This window comes from Cricetulus griseus, chromosome 2 (genome assembly GCF_003668045.3).
Source record: "Cricetulus griseus strain 17A/GY chromosome 2, alternate assembly CriGri-PICRH-1.0, whole genome shotgun sequence".
NCBI lineage: Eukaryota > Metazoa > Chordata > Mammalia > Rodentia > Cricetidae > Cricetulus > Cricetulus griseus.
In genome coordinates, this window is record NC_048595.1 from 46,621,778 (window position 1) to 46,644,421 (window position 22,644).

The 22,644-nt window shown below is 37.9% G+C and overlaps 1 protein-coding gene across 15 annotated transcripts in view; it reads right to left on the bottom strand.

Moving 5' to 3' along the window:
• The window catches only part of Mier1 (MIER1 transcriptional regulator), a 65,168-nt gene that overhangs the window by 23,029 nt on the left and 19,495 nt on the right, over positions 1 to 22,644 (bottom strand). For all 15 annotated transcript variants that reach the window (XM_027402312.2, XM_027402323.2, XM_027402315.2 and 12 more), the window contains 4 exons: positions 14,345 to 14,503; positions 13,608 to 13,740; positions 12,662 to 12,726; positions 10,215 to 10,287 (listed from right to left, as the gene is read on the bottom strand). In XM_027402312.2, the coding sequence (XP_027258113.1) occupies positions 10,215 to 10,287; positions 12,662 to 12,726; positions 13,608 to 13,740; positions 14,345 to 14,503 (430 nt within the window). The remainder of the gene's footprint in view (positions 1 to 10,214; positions 10,288 to 12,661; positions 12,727 to 13,607; positions 13,741 to 14,344; positions 14,504 to 22,644) is intronic.

Here is a 22,644-nt window from a genome sequence, read left to right on the forward strand (position 1 = left end):
TCTCCACACCTCACTTAAACCTACGGGACAGTACAAATTACCTAAAAGACGTTTCTGCAACCACTGACAATGTTTGGCAAATCCTCAAACTGGGTAGACTACCATCACCAGGTGGCGCCAAATGACAAAGTTTGCCTCCTTTTTAAGGCTGAACAGTTTCAATTGTGTCAGGAACCTCAGAATAACAAGCTACATTTTAGACAAGTACAATATAGTCAGTAAAGAGTACCAGGTGAGAGCAACAGGATTCTCCCTAATCAACACTGCATAGGCCATAAGGACGCAAATGTCACTTAGCAAGAGCCCAGAGAGCAGTTCACTACTGTATGAGGTAGAGGAGTAAAGCTTAGGGCAGCTTACTAAAGAGTGACTCAGCAGCCATTAAATGAGACCCCGAAATTGCTAATTCACAGATGAATCTGATGAGGCTGGTCAGTGGGTCATACTTAACTAGTTATTCACACTGCTCATTTGGGCTATTTTATTAACTTGCAATAAACTTAGAAAAAAAAGTTAAAAGTATCAAATTGAATGTGTTACATAAGCAAGATAAACCACCAAAACCATCTCACAAACTTCACTATATATAGCTGGCAAGTACTACATACAAGAATCAGGAGAGGCCTATGCATTCTGATTTGAGGGAAAAAATATTTAACATGAGAAGCTGAGAGCTACCATTATAATGCCACAAATCTCTGTAATTTGGAAAAATAATTCCTAATGAATAAATGTATACTTATGCATCATCAATATTATTCCATTTTTAATGCCCAAGAAAAAATGTGATCTAATTAGTGTATCTTAGTATGAAAAAGCTACCATCAATAGTGTAATACAACACTGGAGTTCACCAGACTTATTTTCACATTCACATAGCCTTCTGACACACAGTTAAGTGAACAGTTACAGGATAAGCATTCCTAAGCAGAAAGTGTAAAGGCAAAAATGATCTGAAATACGAAACACCGCCTTAAAAATTCTAGATAAAGGCTATTTAACCTGTCCTAAGGGCAGACTACATTTTTTCACTTTCCCATTTCAGTCACATCAGAACTAAAAATAGAGTCAGGTGTAGCAATGCCTATAAACTTAGGCATTAGGAAACAAACAGCAGGAATGCCTGAACCCTGAGTTTGAGAATGTCTAGAAACACAGTAAGACTCTGTCTCAAAAAACCAAAAACAAAACCCTAACCCTAACTCAAAGCAGCTCCTTGTACTAGTTAACACTACCTGAGGGCACCAGGGAGCTCAAAGCCAAGTTGGGCTACGAAGTAAGAGACCCAGCCTCAAAGCAAACACTCTAAATTAAACAAAAATAAATGTCCTGTGACCAAACAAAGGATGCCTTTTATCTGGTCAACATCTGTTCAAAAACAGTCTTGGGCTGGACACTAGACTCAGCTGGTAGAGTACTTTTCTAGTATACATAGAGCCCTGGGTTGGATCCTCAACAGTGCATAAAACAGAATAGAGGCACAGGCCTATAATCAGTTCTAGAGAGTATGGTTTGTGAACTACATCTCATTAAAGTTGTTTATTTATTAATAACCATCTACTGAAAACCAAAGCCAAAACTTTCAAATGGTCTGAAGGGGACAGACACTAATCCCACAAACAAATTATTAGCCAAGGCAAAGACAAGTTTTCACTTATCTCTCTGGCCAGGCATGTATGTGACTCAAGCTGAGTCAATAGGGGCTTATTCCAAAATTTACAGAAGCTCCAAGGGACATTGTGAGGTCCTCATTTCTGCTAATTCGCTAGTTAGGGGATTGTGAAAAGTTTAAGACAAGAGCTTCCGGTAGCCATCTTAGGGAGGAACAGTCCCTGTGCTATGAGCTCCTGAGCCTAGTTCCACTCAAAGCAAGATCAGCATAATCCCTAACAAACCAGCCTTGCAAATTCTTTCTTGCTGAAGGTAACTGAACTGGGTTTCTGTCACCTGCCAAGTGTATTCCTTCTGAAGAAAAAAAAAAAAATATATATATATAAAATCATATACATATATAAATCATATACATATATAAAATCATATATATACATGATTAATAAAAACCCAAATAAAATGGGTAAAATTAATCATTCTGAATACCATATATGGGACACTGTGGCAAACAAAAGGTGGCTAAGTGTTTTACAGAACCATCATATGAATTCTGTAAATAACTCGTACTCCTATAATTCTCTAGATGAGCAAAATTAAGTAATGCATCCAAGGCCAAATGTCAAAGAACTGCTAAAGTGTACTACTGGCTTCCTAGGAGCTCTGGCTATACCATGTTTCTCAATTATTACCTAGAATACCACATATGAGACAAAAGATCAATGAGGGGCATTAAGAATAGAAAGATGAATAAGCAAATGATTGTGAAGGGACCAGCTCCCCTTTCGGCAGCCATAACGGCCGAACACGTGCTTGTATGACCTTGTCCTAGACACTAGAAAGTCAGATGCCTGGCTCGTGACAAGGAACCAATCAGAAGTTAGCTGGTGGCTATGCTTTACCACCCTGGGTGTACTTTATGGACAAGCACACAGCAATGACACACAGAGCATAGCAACTACCCTGGGAGGGCCTATGGGCCATAACAACCAGTTGGCCAATCAACACAGGGCAAGCCCTCCAAGCCTGGAGGCACACCAATCCCGAGCCTGCGCGTACCCCTAGACACTCCCCTTAGGCTGCCTGACAAGATCTCTTGGGAGCCCCTAGGAGCTGTCTTTGCTAGCCATCCACCATGGAGGGTAGATGAAACACCCGAGCTAACATGGGGTTAGCTCATTAAAAAAAAAAACAATAAAGCCTCATGCAATTTGCAGCAAGCTCTCGAATCCACCTGGTGATTGGGATGACCGTGGTCGTGGCCTGTGGCCTGGGACCCTGAATACCTGAGTTTTCCGGGGGTCTAACAATTGTAATATGAACCCTCTGTACTTATAGGTTCTACACCTGTGCACTTAATTAACAACAGGCTGAAAAAGTTGAGGAAGAAAAGTTTGTGCCTGCACTGAATCTGTAATCATCTTTTGTTATTTTTCTTCAGAAAGTCTAAAGATTCATGTAGCATTTCTATTGTACAATAACCAAGAGAGAGGTTATATTCAAGTTCCACACCAAATTACATAAAAGACTTGAGCATGTGTGTTTTGGTGTCTATGGAGCAAGGAAGAAGTAGTCTTAAGAGTTCTAACTCCCAGAGATAACAAGAGGCATGTACTTTGACAAGTACCAGTTATAATTAACATACAATACATAAGCAAATATTAATGAAGGTCCAACCAAGCAAGGAGATTTTGTAACCAAAATAAATTCAGGTTTCAAAGGAAAATGCCTAGTGTGTGACTATAAGTTTAAATTTGAAGTGTTTTTACATCAGGAGCAACCAGTGAGGGGAACATAATTGGCCTGGGTCTAGTAAAGCCAAATCAGAGGGTATACACAACATCTGTCAAGCTTCTGGAGTCAAGGTTAACTTTCAAGGGAGGGTTTTCTTTCACCACTGAAAAGAACTATGGTCCATCTCTAAATGACTTCTACAATAGAGTCAGGCATGGTGGCACACACTTGCACTCCCAGCTTCAAGCAGGAAGGCAGCAATTTTCAGGGCAACCCAGATAACAGATGGAGATGTGTCTGAAAACAAAAGCTGGGTATGTTGTTCAGTGGGTTTAACTGAACCCCAGCACCAACCCCCTGCAAGCAAGACACTAGAATCATTTCCACATTGTTAAGACATGTTCTCTCTGACCCAGCTGGTGACAAACACCCTGAGGTTTTGCAACAGAACCGTACTAACTAGTAATATCTTTTTACAAACTTTATTTTTAACAGTATCTGTGTAATATTAGTATTTGTTTTATGTTTATGGGGTACACTACAGAGAAAGATGCATTTTTTATTTTTATTTTTTAGCTTATATATATGTATATATTTATATTTATATAAAAAGAGCAATAATGGCAATATGTTATGCATCAATAGCAGCAACAGCTTTACCAGGTTCTGTAGTCCTTTGAACAAAATTGTAGAGACATCCAGCACACTCCATTTAAAAAAAAAAAACAAAAAACAAACAACAAAAGCACAAACAAACAACACCAAAAAAGTAAACAAAATCCCAGAAGACAGCACAGTACAGTTACTCTTGTGGTACTTGGCACTTTTTTTTTTTTTTTTAAATTAGTTTCTCAGTCATCATCTGGGAGGAAACCATTCTGAGCAACATCATTAAAAACAGCTCTGATAAAGCATGGTCACTACTGTGTATCATAAAGCAGGTCCACATATGAGTGAGTACATATCATGTTTGTCTTTTTGTGATTGGGTTACCTCACTCAGAATGGTTTCTTCGAGTTCCATCCATTTTCCTGCAAATTTCAAGATTCCATTGTTTTTTTTCTGCTGAGTAGTACTCCATTGTGTAAATGTACCACAATTTCTCTATCCATTCTTCAGTTGAGGGGCATCTAGGCTGCTTCCAGTTTCTGGCTATTACAAATAATGCTGCTATGAACATGGTTGAACAGATGTCCTTGTTATATGAATGTGCTTCTTTTGGGTATATGCCTAGGAGTGGAATTGCTGGATCTTGTGGTAGACTCATTCCCATTTTCTTGAGGAGTCGCCATACTGATTTCCACAGTGGCTGTACAAGTTGGCACTCCCACCAGCAGTGGAGGAGTGTTCCTCTTTCTCTGCATCCTCTCCAGCATAAACTGTCATTGGTATTTTTGATTTTAGCCATTCTGACAGGAGTAAGATGGTGTCTCAAAGTTGTTTTGATTTGCATTTCCCTGATTGTAAGGGAAACAAAATATTAAATGCACATGTAGATCGGATAAACCTTAATTTAGACTGTATTCTGGTTATCTTGCCATCCAGAGAATACCCTTCTGGAATTCTGATGCAGAGGGAAGACACTATATTGAAATGGATATTTCTGCCACATAAACAAAATAAAAAGTTAAAGACATATATAAAAAAGATTTCTGATTTGATTTTAAAGGGTAAATTAAGACTTCGCCAGCTAACTGGAAAAGATCCAGCAGAAATTATAGTACCTTTAACTAATGAAGAAATTTCTTCCTTATGGAAAGATAATGAATATTGGCAAATAGCTCTTACTGACTTTTTGGGAACAATTAGCAACAACTATCCCAAGACGGACAGAATTAAATTCATAAAAAAGACAGTCTAGATTCTTCCACGTATTGTAAGACAAACTCCCATTTCTGGAGTTCTTACCTTCTACACTGATGCCAACAAATCAGGTAAGGCAGGTTATAAAGCAGGTGAGGTAAGTAAAGTAGTTCAAAGTCCATATACATCTGTACAGAAGGCAGAATTATATGCAATTCTCATGGTACTTAAGGATTTTACAGAACCTCTTAATATAGTTACTGATTCCCAATATGCAGAGAGAGTGGTGTTACACATTGAGACTGCAGAATTTGTTACTGATAATACAGAATTAACTTCTCTGTTTTTACAATTACAGGAAACTATCAGAAACAGAAGTAATCCTATGTATATTACACATATCAGATCCCATACGGGTCTGCCTGGCCCACTAGCACAAGGCAATGATGAGATTGATCGTTTATTAATTGGAAGTGTGCTAGAAGCCTCAGAATTTCATAAGAAACATCATGTAAATAACAAAGGTTTGAAAAAGGACTTCTCTATCACTTGGCAACAAGCCAAGGAGATAGTGAAAAACTGTCCTACTTGTTCCTTTTATAATCAAACTCCATTGCCAGCAGGTTGTAATCCTAAGGGCATTCGGAGAAATGAGGTTTGGCAGATGGATGTCTTTCACTTTGCAGAGTTTGGAAATTTAAATATGTGCATCATACTATAGACACATTCTCAGGGTTCCAATGGGCTACTGCTCTTAACTCTGAAAAAGCTGATTCTGTTATTATACACCTGCTAGAGGTGATGGCAGTTATGGGTATACCTACACAAATAAAAACTGACAATGCTCCAACATATGTCTCTACGAAATTGGAACAATTTTTCAAATATTATAACATAAAGCATGTTACTGATATACCACACAATCCTACAGGACAAGCAATGGTTGAGCAATCTAATAGAACACTTAAGGAGATGCTCAATAAACAAGCTTGGAAGACTAAACCCCCCAAACATAGGTTGCATAATGCTTTATTAACACTAAACTTTCTTAATGCCAATGAAAAAGGACAAACAGCTACAGAAAGATACTGGACTACGAAAAAAACTGCTGAACTCAATCAGCCAGTATACTTCAAAGATGTACTAACCTCTGTATGGAAACCAGGACATGTGTTACGTTGGGGTAGGGGTTTTGCATTGGTTTCTACAGGAGAAGAAAAACTTTGGATACCATCAAAGTTGATCAAGATTCGACTGAAAAAGGAAAAACCTCTCGACAAGGACAAATAACAGGTATTCTACTAAGGTATGTCTTATAAACTAAATAAAAACCTCCCAAAGGAAAGGGAAGTGTTTTGCTTTTATCTTCACAGGAAAACTCATCTTCAGAAGGCAAAAGACACTGCATGGGTAGATGCTTAAGAAGAAAAGGTAGCTATACCATCAAATAGAAGGAATGTGCCATACGGTAAACTTTACAGCTGTCTCTCAAAAAACTCTATTTCTCTTTATTTCCTAGTCCCTATTCAATTAAACCAATGCTGGATTTAGAGGTGGATTTGGCTTTCCTCCTCTAAAATCCAAGCACATTATTTAACTAAGCTTTAGTGTTTCTGTGTTGTATCAAGAAGCCAATTGATGTAATACAGAATAAAAGAAGAATTTGGGGACTGTCTTTGTCTTTTCTTGGATCTTTCTCTCAAGGTGTACACCCTTTCATAATTGTTATGCTCTCATGGTTGCATTCCCTAGCATGTGTACATATACAAGCAAACATTTCTCTGCTAACTGTTTATGTTTGAGTCCCACATAGCCAATAAAGACCTGCCTGACAGCAATCCCTGGACACCCTGGAAAGAAAATGGGCCACACCTCCTCGACTGCACTGGATCCAACTTGCTCCATTTCAACTGACACTCCGGCCAGAGGTTCGGGTACTGACTTCAATCAAGTTGAGGATTTCAAGCGAGATCTTCAATCAAGTGAATCCCATCTAACATGGACTGGATACTAACATTTTCTTCCTACAGGACCCCACATGACTATCATCGTCCCATTTCAGCAGGAAGTAACTTGGAAAATGCTACGCCCCCTTTCCCCATTGTTGTCACTTAGGATAGTGTATATACCTTGTTAGGAATAGCTTCCTATTGTTTATGGTTCGGTTTGGAAGGAGGTGTTCAGGCTTGGACACCTCTTTCAGATGACTTTAGGTTTTAGTTAAAATAGATAGTTATCTTCTTATATTTTACCTTTATACTGTTAAGTTTTAGTCCTCTTTTAGACTAAAAGGGGAATTGTAGGGGAAGCTGTAGCCACGCCTTCTTAGGGGCAGGCTACAGGAGTACCTGAGGGCTTGTGAGGGCGTGGTCAGAATGAGTAGGGGGACTGCGTTTTCGGTTTCGTTTTCTCTTTGCTTCTTGCTGTACAGCCTGCTACCACCGGCTGGCTGGTTCGCTCTGTAAGTAAGGCTTTTCCCTATTAAATACCCTTATATTTCTACCTGACTCCGTATTGGTAATTTCCCACTATACCTGATGACTAAGGATGTTGAACACTTTCTCATGTGTCTTTCAGCCATTTTAGATTCCTCTATTGAGAATTGTCTATTTAGTTCTGTACCCCAGTTTTTAATTGGGTTGTTTGGTGTTTGGGGGACTAGATTCTTGAGTTCTTTGTATATTTTGGAGATCAGCCCTCTGTTAGATGTGGGGTTGGTGAATATCTTTTCCCAGTCTGTGGGTTGCCGTTTTGTCTTGCTGACTATCTCCTTTGCCTTACAGAAGCTTCTCAGTTTCAGGAGGTGCCATTTATCAATTGTTGACCTCAGTGTCTGTGCTACTGGTATAATGTTCAGGAAGTGGTCTCCTGTGCCAATTAATTCAAGGGTATTTCCCACTTTGTCTTCTAATAGGTTCAGTGTAGCTGGATTTATGTTGAGATCTTTGATCCACTTCGACTTAAGTTTTGTGCAAGGCGATAGGCTTGGGTCTAACTGCAGTCTTCTACATGTCTGCACCCAGTTATGCCAGCGCCATTTGTTGAAGATGTTCTCTTTGTTCCATCGCATAAATTTGGATTGTCAAAAATCAGGTGTTCATAGGTGTGTGGGGTAATATCAGGGTTTTCAATTCTATTCCATTGGTCTACCAGTCTATTTTTATGCCAATACCAAGCTGTTTTCAGGACTATAGCTCTGTAATAGAGCTTGAAGTCAGGGATGGTGATGCCTCCAGAAGTTCCTTTATTGTATAGTGATGATTTGGCTATCCTGGGTCTTTTGTTTCTCCATATACAGTTGAGAATTGTTCTTTCAAGGTCTGTGAAGAATTGTGTTGGGATTTTGTTGGGGAGTGCATTCAATCTGTAGATTGCTTTTGGCAAGATTGCCATTTTTACTATGTTGATCCTACCTATCCAAGAGCATGGGAGATCTTTCCATTTTCTGGTATCTTCTTTAATTTCGAGAAAGATGCATTTTGTGGGTTTTTTTTTATTAGTTCAAATTAGGAACAAGCTTGTTTCACATGTCGATCCCTTCTCCCCCTCCCCTGACCTACCCCCCCCCACTCCATTCACCCTCCACTCCCCAGGCAGGGTAGAGCCCTCAACCAGGGCTCCACAAAGTCCACCACATCACCATGGGCTGGGCCCTTCATTTGTTTTTTTTTAAAGCCAGAATTCCTTCTTCCAGTATTATTAACCCCACCCCAACCCCACCCCTGCAATACAGTCTGCTCACATGACTTCTTCAGAGAAATGTCATTTTCCTACATCCTGTTTGGCCTTTCTATACTACCTAACACATTTAAGTCCTCAAATAAAAGCCAGGCATGGTAGCACATACCTTTAATCACTGCACTTGGAGGCATAGGCAGAAGGATCTCTCTGAGTCCAAGACCAGCCTAGTGTACAAAGTGAAACACTCAAAAAAGAAAAATACACAAATGAAACATCTTCAAATTGCACTTCACTGCAATTATATACAACCCTCTTCGAAAATCATGAAAACATTAAGCCAGAAGAGGCAATATTTTTTAAAGTAGAAATTATAGTTTATTTACTGTATTTGACAATAGTTACAAAAATTACAAAAGGAAAAGTACAAGAAGAAATAAACCTTTAATCATGACAGCAATGTACTACAAAACTATGTCTTCCTTCCATCTACTAATGACTCTGTCTTGGGGACTGGGGAGTAAACCCAGGGCTTTGGCATGTTATGTAAATGCTTTACTTAAGCCATACCCTCAGCCCCCTTAATATGAAACTTTCAAAATATAGACATTACCTCCTTCATAGCCAAAAATTTTAAGGCATCTAGGAAAATGGAACAAATGTTTACCTCTCAGTTCCCTACTGACAGAAAGAAACTCAAGCCCTGCTATTATATAAACACAGTACTTACATTTCAATTATAAACAAAAAAGCCAACAGAATTTTTTTCTGAATACAGTAAGGTACACCATGGTCTACAGAGCTAGTTCCAGTACAACTAGGGCTACATAGAGAAACCCTGGCTCAAAAAAACAAAAAGTATTAAGTTCAGAGCATTTAAAATACAGAAAAAAAAAATGTTTTTCTTAAAAGAGAGAGACACATGGCTGAGCTATTTTAAGTACACACTTTCCGACTCTCTTCTTTTACAGTGACCAGCCCTGACAAATACACTTCTTTTATATATGCATCAGGGTTATTTAGTAGGCTACCATATTCTTACCACATCTGATTTGTAAATTGAAGGGCCAGAGGTGGCAGATGGCTCAGTGGGTAAAGTGCCTGCTGTGCAAACCAGAGAACACATGTTTGGATCCCCAGTACCCTGTGTGAAATCCAGAACAGCAGCGAGCATCTGTAATCCAGGCACTAGGGGTAGAAGATAGATGCCCATTGGCCAGCCAGTCTAGACAAACAAGACCCTGTGTCACAAGGTAAAGAGCCAACAGAAGAAGGAACCCAACAATGACCTCTGGCCTCCACATGAGAGTTCCTAGACACAAACACAGATCACCCCTCAAAATAAGTCCATCACATCCAAAGTTCAGGAATATAACTTTCCTGTAACTCACCTTTTTCATTTTCTTTGTATCTACAAACGCCAACTGGAATCTCAGCTTGAAACATGGAGCCCACCATGATTTCCTATTTTAAACATAACAAAAAGACCTGGTGATACACATCTTATATTCATGTTTAGCTTCACTATCTTCTTGAGTAAACTCACTCTGGTCTCTCTGTCATAAAACCAATTACTACCTCATGGTAGTATTGTGAGGATGAATGAGTTAATAATAGCTAGGACCTTACATATATGACTGGATGGGAAATAATAATAATGAGTAAAATGTAACATAAACAATAGTTTTGATCAGCTAATTAAAATAATTAAAAAAATACCCTGAAAAATAGAAAATCAACTTTGGGTGTTTTTCAGAGTATTTACATTTATGATTCTTTGTGAAGGCAGTATAAGCACCACTAGCAAAATTGTTAGAAATTGAAGTCTTAGGCCCCAAAGGCAACTCTAACTCACACTGAAGTCTGAGAAACAAAGGTTTAAGATAAGGGGACAACAACACGGTATGAACATGCAGCTGAGCAGTGGTGGTGCCTTTAATCCCAGCTCTTGGGAGACAGACACAGACACATCTCAGAGTTCAAGGCCAGTCTGGTCTACAGAGTGAGTTCCAGGACAGTCAGGGCTACACACAGAGAAACCCTGTCTAGAAAACAAGAACACCCCCTACCCCTCACCCCCCCACACAAGTATGAACATGCTGAAGAAGTTTAGATGACTCAGGGTTTAAAAGCGTCTCTATTGCTATTGTCACTTCTTTATTAACAGCATCTTACTCTACTTCAAGGACATGCTCAATTAAATGAAGCCGTTTTTCTACTACAGAGGAAAACCAGACTTTCTCACGGTCAGGTTTCAATAAAGATCACATATGCTAAACTTCCTCCTCATTGTTTGGCATTCTCTTAATGGTGTCCACTATAGTCCCTCTGCTGTCTCTATTCCTCTTTTTACTTTATTCACCAAAGAGTAGCAGTCATTCTTTGACTTTCACCCCAGAATGGATAATTACTCCCTATAGATTCATACATGGAATTCCCCCTTTAGTTAATCATCTACACTATATACTCTGGCACCTCCCCAGATGGGAAAAAATTGCATACAATAGGGAAGAAGGTGCAGAAGGTAATGTCTCAATCTCTGAAGACTCATTACAGCTCCTCTTCTATAAGGAAACATCAACACTATAGCACAAACAATAAAAACCCAGAGATAGATATTGGGATTAAAGCTGAAGATGAGATAAGCAAAGCAGCCAGCCACTAGAGTACTCACCTCTACCAATGCTCAGACTGAAGGGGCAATCAAACTACACTGCTGCTCAGACTCACTGAGACTCAAATGCATTCCTGTCTCCTCTAGCCTTATATTTCTCTCTCTGCCCAGCCTTATCACTCCTGTCCCCACCCTGGGGACAGGATAGTGCTGGGATTAAAGGTGTGGGCTGCTTCTCTTTTAGACTGATTCACGCCCATGTAGCCCAGCGTGGCCTTGAACTCACAGAGATCCATCTGCCCCTGTCTCCCAGGTGACAGTATTAAAGACATGTGCCACCACTGTCTGGCCTCTATGGCTAGCTAGTGTGACTAGCTTTTCACTCTAATCTTCAGGCAAGCTTTATTTGTTGTATCATAAACAAAATATTACCACACAGCCGGGCACTTGTGGCACACGCCTTTAATCCCATCACCTGGGAGGCAGAGACAGGTGGATCTCTGAGTTAGAGGCCAGCCTGGTCTACAGAGTGAGTTCCAGGACAGGCTCCAAAGCAATACAGAGAAACCCTGTCTCAAAAAACAAAAAATAAATAAACAAATAAATATTGCTACACAACATTCTCCTGAAGGTAGTCAAAGTTGTTCTGTGATGACTACTATGTTTTAATAGGAACAAATATACATGCAGGCAAAACACCCATACACATGAAATAACGAAATAAACAAAACCCAGGAAGAAAAAAAAAAAAAAAAAAACCAATTACATAATGTACTATGATTTCCTAAGAGGTTCAACTCTTATGCAATACCATTAAATTAAACCCTAAAAAATTTAACTGTGTAGTTAATTAAATAATGCTATGTAATATTTTAAGGAAAAAGAACCTAATGTTTCAAGTTTACTTTTAGAAACTAGTCGTATGTTTGTAGAGCAGCCTAACCCACAACACCAACTTTTATTACTTTAGGACTAGATGATGAGAAACTTGGATTTCTAATATTAGTTTGAGTATCAATAAACTCAGCAAACCCCATTCTACCTACACTATCATTTTATGGTAAATGTATTTCTTAGTTGGATTTATTAATGAGGAGCTTGAACAAATGTTCACAAAATGGTTAATGCCACAAAAAAGGCTAATACACTGACTTCATCAAAATAAATTATTCATTAAAAATATTCTTGGCTTTTAGAATATTACTGTAAGTTTTGGAAAAATACCTTTTTCCAGTCTTCTGATGGAATATAATCTTCATCTTCTTCAGATTCTTCTTCTATTTCACTATCTAGAATACATACGAGAATGATACTATAAAATGGGCACTTATCCTGTCCATATCTATGTATCTTTGTATTTTTATACCTACCATCAGATTTTTAAATATCTTGGTCTGCTAAATCAGACCAAGATATTTAAAATCAAATAATGAACACTGTATCTAAAACAAGACAGTAACAACAAAAAATTCCCCGAATAAAAGAAAAACTGTGATTTTCCTCAGCTACACAAGGAGTTCACCAGAGTTATTCTCAGAAAACATATTTGGGTGGAAGGAGAAAGTTAACTCCTGTTGTCCTCTGACCTCCACACGTCATCCTACCACAGTGGAAAACTGGTGAACTATATTAGCATGTATTCATACACCAAGAACCGACCCCAGCTTTTTACACCCAGGAACCACAAGATTAGAGAAGACAACACTACAAATACATAACTATGTACTGCCCGATGTCATCTTTGGTCAATAGACTCTATAATTGTGGTCCTGCCAAGATTATATCATCTTGAGGTCCTGTGTCCACATTAGTCACACAACCAAGAAACCTGACAACATTATTTCTCAGAATATATCCCGGTTGCTGAGTGACACTTGAGTATACATAAAGAAGATTCAGAATCAAACAAAGAAAAGTAGAAAACAAAAACTTCAAGACTACACAAAATAAAAGAACACACCCACATTCAGGTGAAGCGTAAATGTTGTGATATATGCACTGAGAACAGAACCTTCATTTTGATACTCTAGTAACCCCTAACAAAATCTATTTACCTTTGAAAGCAATTCCATAATAAGTGAATTCAAGCATCAATAAAAGCACATTAGAATTTCAGGTATTACAGAAGAGTGAAAGTTACATTCTAACTAAGACAATGTAATACACATACTTGTATCAAAATATTTACAACGACGTGGGCGAATTATTTCCTGAGCATCTTGGGAAGTAACAGACTGTGAGGGATCATCATTGGAAGACTGTGTTTCATCCTCCTGGCCTGATGAATCCTTTATGTTCTCTTCCTATAGAATAAGAAAATGTATATGAAGAATGCTGTTGCAAGCCAGTATTCAAATTGTGTTTTAGAGGTAACTGTAAGATCATAATAAACCTGCCAAATGCAATGTGATTTCCTAAGGACCTCTTGGAACGAGGGTAAAACCTTAGAGCTGAAGTCCCAGCTGTTTACAGTTTAGCTAAGTGCACTTAGCAGTGCTAGTTTTGGTAATGCTATGTGACACCGGGTATTAATATTAGGAAGCAGTGTGAAACTCTTATCTAAAATTATTTTTAAAAATGAATAGAGAACTGCCAGGCAGCCTATTTAATTTAAAGGTAACAGCAGTTTTTTCTTTCTTTCTTTCTTTCTTTTTTAAGTTGGTACTATATAGAAAAAGCAGAAAGAAATCTGGAACGACAGTACAAATTTAACACACTGGAATGAATTACAACAGATTTTCAATTTTTATATCACACATTTGTGTAGTTTTTTTTCTGAAATTTAATCTTACTGTACAAACTATATTTAGAGCTTAGTACTATCTGTGGTTTCACAAAGACAACAGGAATTCTGGAACATAAATATTCCACAAATAGGATAAAAACACTGAATCAGCACTAACTTACTTTATTTTCCCCACTACAGCCACTGTTGTCATCATTATCAGCATCTTCATCATCTTCACCTTCTTCCTCCTCTTCCTCTTCCTCCTCATCTTCTTCAGGTAACCGAGTGCTGTCATAACCATAGAGGCTGAGAAGCTCGTGGATTGGCATGTCGCCTTCCTAAGTACACAAAAAAGTCAATTTCTGAAATCAGTGATTTCCTATTTCCATGTTACAATTTACAAATCTGTACAGTACTAAACTGACAGATTTTTTTCTTTATACCATGTATGTGTTTATACCTAATATGTTCAGTATTTTCAAATTATGAAAAGGAGAAAGAAAACCCAATTTTTTACTCCTATAAACTGACCAATTTCAATTGGTCCATAGATTTGTCAATACTTTGAAATCAATTACAATTTTTACAATAATTCAGTCTACACACCACAGTTAGTTAGCCCTTACATATGGATGATTAACAACAGTACCCTAAATAATTTGGGGGCAAAGAGAGTAATTAGAAAACAGCATGTCATCTAATTCAATAAATCCAGAAAGGGAGATTGAATTCCCTACTCAAAGTACACTGCAGGAACAACAACTACAAACAAAATGATACTAGATTAGAAAGCTACCTATATTTTTCTAAAGTAATGTTCAATTTACATATAAAAGCATGTCAGCATTGATTGTCTACAAAACTATTACGTTAATCCCATAACACAGATGAGGAAACATGAGCACATACATTAAAATTTTCCTTAAAAAAAATTAAACAAGTTACATTACAATATAGTCAGATTTTCATCATCTGACTCTATAAGTTAATCATTTTATTAGTGTATCTTAGGGTTTCAGTCAGGACCTTCATTGATCTCTCCAAAAGACATATCCACTATGAATAAAATGAAGAAGTAGCTTTATTTGGGAAAATAAAACCCATTTTCTGCAAAAGGCAATCACTAATCAAATAATATCAAGCATCAGAAACAATAAAATCCTGATTATAAAAAAGTCAAAGTTTAGCCCAATTTATCTGAACATATTATACACACACATTCTAAAGAAAAACAAGTGTCAATTCAAAACCTAGAGAAATGGTGCTCTTTATGACAATTTTTTTAGTTTCCCATCATTATGTACCATACTGATAAACAGAAGTTTAGTTCAGATACCAAACATATTTCTACAGAGGGGATATATACATTGGAATGTATAAAGTAAGTTGGTAACACAAAGTTTATCTCCATTCACTCAATCTATGTACAGTGTGTGTGGGGGTGCTATATAAGTCACTTAGTGCTCATGTAGAGGACCTGGGTTCAGTTCTCAGCACCTAAACTGGGTAGCTCACAACTACCTGTAACTCTAGTTCCAGAGGAATGTAACCTTCTTGGGCACCTACATGTACCCATGCACACACACCCCAACACACACACACACATGTATGCACATGCACACAGACAAGTTTTTTAAAAAAAGAAAAAAATCTAGTAATAATCTGTAACTTCCTCACAGGAAGCAAATAACATTTGATACTTGTACTGCACACTATAAATCAACATGTAAGCCTATATTGGAAGAGAGTTTAGTTCTGAAGGGTCCAATAATCTATAGACTCTATAGTTGGACAAGCAATGGCTTGTATCCAGCAAGGCATCACCATGCCAGATGAGATACTTAATTGGCAGCCATCCTGTGTTATTTTTAAAGTATAACCAAAACCATACTTGATGTATCTAAAAAATTGGCCCATAGAAATCTGAGCTATAACAAGGACACTGAAATTAAAGACTAAGAGTCAGTACTTAAAAAGAACAGAACAAAGACCAGTAAGAAAAGGATAGAGAAAGAGACATTTTTGCATATAGTGACAAACAGCCTCCCCACAGCATCTCGTAGTGGTCAAATATCTGAGCCAGGTGCTTTGATTTCACTTTCTCTAAGAATGAAAGCAGTCAGAAGCATACAATCTCCACAGATCTAACAGTATCAGAAGGTAATGTCTGCTACTTCTATTTTCTTATTAAGGAAGCAATACAGACACAGAGCACATGTTGTTTGAAAGACTTTGATCCCTGGACCTAATTCCAGCTCACGTAATTTTCCTTTAACCCAGTAGGCATCCCAAATAAAGTGGATTCGGCAACTGAAGTTAATTAGTAAGGGCCATTAAAGAGTCAAACTGAAAGAAACACTAACATGGAGTTTGCAACTATCATTCTTATCAGGTTAAGAATTCATTTTTAGTTCATTTTTCAGGACAATGGATGCTACTCAAAGTGAAAGTGAGTGTTAAGTGACAATTTAACAGCGTTCATTTAAATGATCATACTCTATTTTGAAATCATTTTCTGTTTAGACCACAATACTTGGTCCACTCTACAACATCAATCAAACAAACCCTTTTGGGGGCTTGACTGTTGATCTGTCTTATTTAAAGAGCATTAAAGTCAGCTTGAAGAACAGGATGCTGGTCTTATCTCAGAATCTCTGACCTAACTAATGTCTTAGATGAGGGGTCTCTAATCTGTATTTGTTTTGTTTTAAAGACAGGGTTTCTCTGTGTAGTCCTGGCTCTTCTCAAACTCAGGTCCACCTGCTCTGCCTCCTGAGTGCTGGGATTAAAGGCAAGTGCCACCACTGCCAAGCTCCTAATCTGCATTTTAAAGAATTTCCAAGTAAGGCTCTTTACGTGAGTGTAAGACAATCTCAAAGGTGCAGGGTAAAATACCAGTAAAATCAACCTTTCCAGTGGGAGAAGATAAAGCTTGGACATTGTTTTTAAAATCTTTCACTAATATAACAAGAAGCTCAGCATACAAAAGGTTAGAAAGGAATTTCACTCAGAAAAACAGTGGTTAAATCATGGATTGTTTTTCCTCCTGTAACAAGGTAAGAAGTACAAGTCACTTCATAAAATACTATTTCTCAAACACCTCCAGTCCTGTCTAAGAAAGGGCAGAGACTGTCAAAGTGGCTTCCTTAATACCTTACAAACAGAGTCTACCAGAAGAACCAGTGATAGAACTAGCACACAGAAAAAGCCATTAAAGTCAACTAATGTTAAGCAGGGGGGAAAAAAATCAGGCTGGTGTGGTTGGCGAATGCCTTTAATCCCACACCGGAAGCAGAAGCAGGTGAACCTCTGTGAAATTTAAGCCAGAGTGGTCTACAAAGTGACCAGGACAGCCAAAAGCAACACAGAGAAATCTTGCCTCAAAAAAACCAATAAATAAATAAACAGATAAAAAATCAGACCCTTCTGATAACAGCAGGCATGCTTTCCATAATAAGTGAAAACTATACCCCTCCCCCATATAATTTCAAAAGGATATGGGTTATAGAAAGATCAGTAGCAGATTAATCACAGATGTATTGGGTTTTCTGGGGTCTTTTTTGTTGTTGTTGTTGTTTTTAAACTTAATTTCTGTTACTTAAATTTCTTAAATGACTAGTTTTTATCCAGGTCTGATCCTTAGTTACTTTTTGTGGTCAATTTTGCTCCTCATCAGAACTACTCTTGGTTGTTCATTAGTATGCAAACTAAGTTAATATTTTTTCAAAGCAAGCTGTATTTTCAGAATGACTGAAAAGGTACAACAGTCTGAAACACATGAAAAATATGATTGGGTTTAGAATCTAGCACTACCTGAAGGGGGAAAAAAGAAAAATGATGTCTGAAATAATAGAAATGTTTACAGCCCTGGTTTACCAAACACAAGTACCAAGTTGTCATATTGTAGTTGATAAAAATGTACAGGGAACATGACAATAAAAAGTTCAGATAAATAACCAGGTACAGTGGTGTATGTAGGTCTGTAATCCCAGGATCAGGGAGACTGAGGCAGGAAGATTTCAAACTCTAGGCCAAACTGGACTACAACAGGGAATGCAAGGCCAGGGTGGGGTGCGGTACAGAGCTGAGTCCATGTTTCAAACATGATAAACAGGAAAGCATAAATGCAAGCAGAATAGATAAATTCCTACTAATATTACATTGTTTAAGTCTTTTAGGGGCAGGGTTTTATTACATCTACACTGGCCAGGGGAACTCTGTAGCCTAAACTAGTTTCCAACTCCTAGTCTTTTTGCCCTAGTTCATGGGTGCCTGAGTTAAAAGTGTATGACACCTGGAAGCCAATTTTATTAGTGACTACAGTAGTCTTAGCAGCAGACCCTCTCTGAGAGAACAGTCTACATCTTCCAGCACTCTATCCCTGATGGGATTTATTGAATTCCTCTAGTCTCTCAGCTAAAAGCTGAACACATGACCGAGCTCCCTCCTAGTCCTTCAGAGCATTTGTCTCACAGCACAAATGGAAAAAAAAAAAAAAAAAAACCACTAAAGACACTAAATCTTGGGTCAAAGTATACAACTTTGACATTTTTTCTATGTTTGCATGTGTGTCACTTCTAACAACAGATTGGCAGATATCATCTGTGCATGGGGACAGGGTAAGAGTGGGTATGGTATATGCAGCATTCAGACGCCAGAGGACTTTGGGTGGTCCTACTCTATCAGGACATTATTGTACTAGGGTCTATCTGTCACCCATTTTAGAGAATATTACATTATCAGAAGTATACACTCTACCAAGTATTAAGGAACCTCCTTGAATTGAGTGTCTGGGAAACCCCAAGGATCATCCTTTCTTAGCACTCCCAATACCATGATGCCTGGGTTACCTGGTTTTTTACATGGGTGCTAGGGATACAAACTAAGGTCTGAACACTGTGCCATCCCCCAAGCTGATGAAATCTTTGGAGAGACTGAGAAGTTTACAGACTTTGCTAGGTCTTTGGGTCCAAGCTAACAAGGAACAGGAATATCTGCCCACTAGGTAATGCTTTGATCCCCTTATCTCACAAGAACCAAGCTGAGAATGCTCAAAGTACTATCTACAATCTCATTGATCTTCAACAGGGATACCTCTTAATTAGTACCAGGCAGACATGGATTAAGAACATTCAGCTTCTCTGTTTGTAGTATTTTATCAAAATTGGCTAAACAAAAATGCATTTGAATGTTTCACACAACACAGGAACAAGGTGATGAAAAGTTGATTTGAAAAAGGAAGCCCAATCATATTAAAAAGCAGAAATTAAGGTATCACTTGAGCCCCAACTCCTGCCTATTTTCCTGCCCTTAATCACATGTTGTATACAATAACACTGAATTCTTCACTGATTGCTTTAGTTCCAAATGCAGTTGTCTTTGTATCCCCAGGATTCTGATGCTATCAACAGTAGTGATTTGCAAAGTGAATATTCTGTATTTCCCTCAGAAAAAAGACCAAAGGATGATTAAAACTTGGCCAGTAGAACATAAGTGAACAAGGGTCTAAAATCTCCTAGTCTAAAGAACATTTTACTAGTTTCGTTATCAAAGTCCACATTCTACCAGGTATTAAGGGATTTCATTCGATTACATTTAAACACCATGCTGAAGTAGGTGTGTTTTATCCTCCATCTAGGAGTAAGGATATAGGAATAGGAGGACAGAGAGCAGAAGCTATGGAGCATATAGTACATGTGCACAGTTGTGCATCAGCTTTCTCTGAGAACCACAGGAATGATACATCTAAGATTTATTTAGTAGTTTCTCATGTGCCAGACATTGTGCTTTACATTATTATCTTTGTAAGGATAGAAGTTTAACAATGATAATCAAGTTATATGCTTATGGAAAAGTGAGGTTGAATTAAGAACCCAGGTTACCTAACTCACTGGCTTGCTTACTTAGTTATATATGCACATATACTTTCCTCCTTGAAAGCTGGTGTCAGGTTAAATGTTCATCATGCTGATGCAGTATGAGACAAGGGCTGAGTAGATAAGATTCTGAGGGATAAAGACAGACACAGGCTGAATAAAAACAGATGTACTTTAGGAAGTAAAGTTTATAAATGCTATAGTAAAAAGTGGGGCAGTCCTATCTGTGTAAGCTAACAGGACACTGGCTAAAGTTTAGAAGAACAAGCTATTAAAAGACAAACACCAAGAGCTCAGTGGTTAAGAACACTTCTGTTTTTGCAGAGGACCAGGATTTGGTTCCCAATACTCACATAGAGGCTCACAACTGTCTATAACTGCAGCTCCACAGAACCTGACACCCTTTTCTGACCTCCCTCCACAGACACAGGCACATACATGGTATAAAGACATGCACGCAGGCAAAATACCCAAACATAAAAAAAAAAAAAAAAGAAAAGGAAAACCATTGTCTCTGGATTAAAGTCAAGACAGGAAGATAAAGCCATGAAACACTGACACACTATAGTACTGCAAGGTCAGAGTAGCATCAGCTTCCTGGTTGCAGAAGAGATGACTGTTCTCTCATGCATGTGGCACAAATGCAAACTTTCACAGCAGGGCATCTGGTGGATGGGCATATTACTCTTCACATATCTACTGTACCAAAATAGACTTAGCAATGCAAGACTATGAAGAGAGGAGATAAGTCCTAATGGACCACATCAAGACTAAAGACAGTTCCTAAGGTAACTAATCACTTGGGGCTAGTACTTGACTAGAAGACAAACTACAAAGATATAAAACCAGTAAATTTCTTTCATAATTTTCATGTGGGGTTTCTTTAATATTTATAACTCAGCCTGTACTTACTATCAAGTCCCAAAGAAACTCAGGGCAAAGAGCTAACTGTGGTACCTATTAGAATACTAAGTGCAGCAGGCCTCAAGTTCTCTCAACATCTCAAGTACCTGGCACAGAGTCCTGGCTCCTTTCAGCACTTCACACCCCCTACCTTACCTTAAACCTCTTCAAGTCCCTGAGCTTCGATTTCCCTTGCCCCAGCTTCTGATTCCCAGATAACCCAGCCATTTCAGCCAAATACTCTCTTGGTCTTCCTCCCCTCTTGCCCTTTTCTCTTCATTTCCTTTCTCACTTCTCTTATGGACAGGGCTATTCTGCTGGCCATGCTCATGTTCAGTCTGGACTCTTCCAGACGCCTCTCGCTATTCTCTCCGTATCGACAATAAAAACCTTCTCTTCAACCATACCTAGGAGTAGTGATGGTCTCATTTTTATTCAAGCACACTGCAAGAAAATCTCAATCTTATGTACTTTTTTTCTAGTAAGAGAATTCAGAGAAGTGACAAATTGAGAAATTGGGAGATAGCTTTTACCACAAGGTGAAAATATGCACTCAAGGTTAGTGTGGGCACTCTCATTAGCCACTCAATCCCTAGCCCTAGGTTTTGGTGCTTCACTGGGAATGTGTCCAGTGCTTTAATATGTATTAAGAACAGATGTTATTAGTAAGTCTTTTTCTTTTACAATGTATTTAAATACATAGATGCAGTTGATTCTCATCTTTCTTCTGAATGTAGTGCTACAATTGTGCCCATGTCTCTTGAATTTTAACAGCACTGGAAAAGGGTTAAATTTTGATACAGGTAATTTACAGCAAACACAAAATTTCATGAATTGTGTGCATAATTTTAACATTCTTATTAGTATCACAGTAAATTCTAATCAATTCATCTAATTGTATTAAAATATTTAAATGTAAGATTTATATGGGGTCTGGAAAGATAGCTTAGTGGTTAAGAGCTCTGGCAGTTTTTCCAGAGGACCCAGGTTCAAAGTTCAATTCTCAGGCCCACATGCACTCACAACTATAAGCACAGTTCCAGGGGATCTGACATCCTCACACCAATGCAAATTAAAAAAAAAAAAAAAAAAGACTTCTTTAATACCTTTTATTACTGGCATGATACATGCAGCTTTAGCTGCATACATTAAAGCCTGTATCAACAGTAATCAATGAAAAGTTTAGAATTCAAGTTGAATGAAATTAAAACTACTTTTAAAGCATTCTAATATTTGAGTATCTTTGAAGTAATTCAGTTGATTTTGATCTGAAAGAACTCAAATAGAGGTGAGAATGAAATACATTTGTTAAATGTATTGCTACTTTATGAACTGTGAAGTTCCCCCACAATTACATAAAAAAACGAACAAAACAGATTTCATACAATGAAAGGTCCAAATGTAAAGCACCACCCCCTGAACTTCATTCACCACTGTCTCGAGCCCCAAAAAGCAGATGAGTAATCAAATAAACTGGTTTATTTATTAAAGAAAAATTGGTTTGGTTCATACCTATGAAGTTTATAACTACAGGAAATCTAATCATACCACTTAGTTTCAGTTTATAAAAGTTGTAGATATGAGGATAGTTAAACCTAAGACTTTGCTCTATGTGGAAAGTCAGGGAAGATTCTGAGAGAGTATAAGACTGCTTGAGATGAAAACATACAGGATTAGATACATTCTTCTTTTCTTTCTTT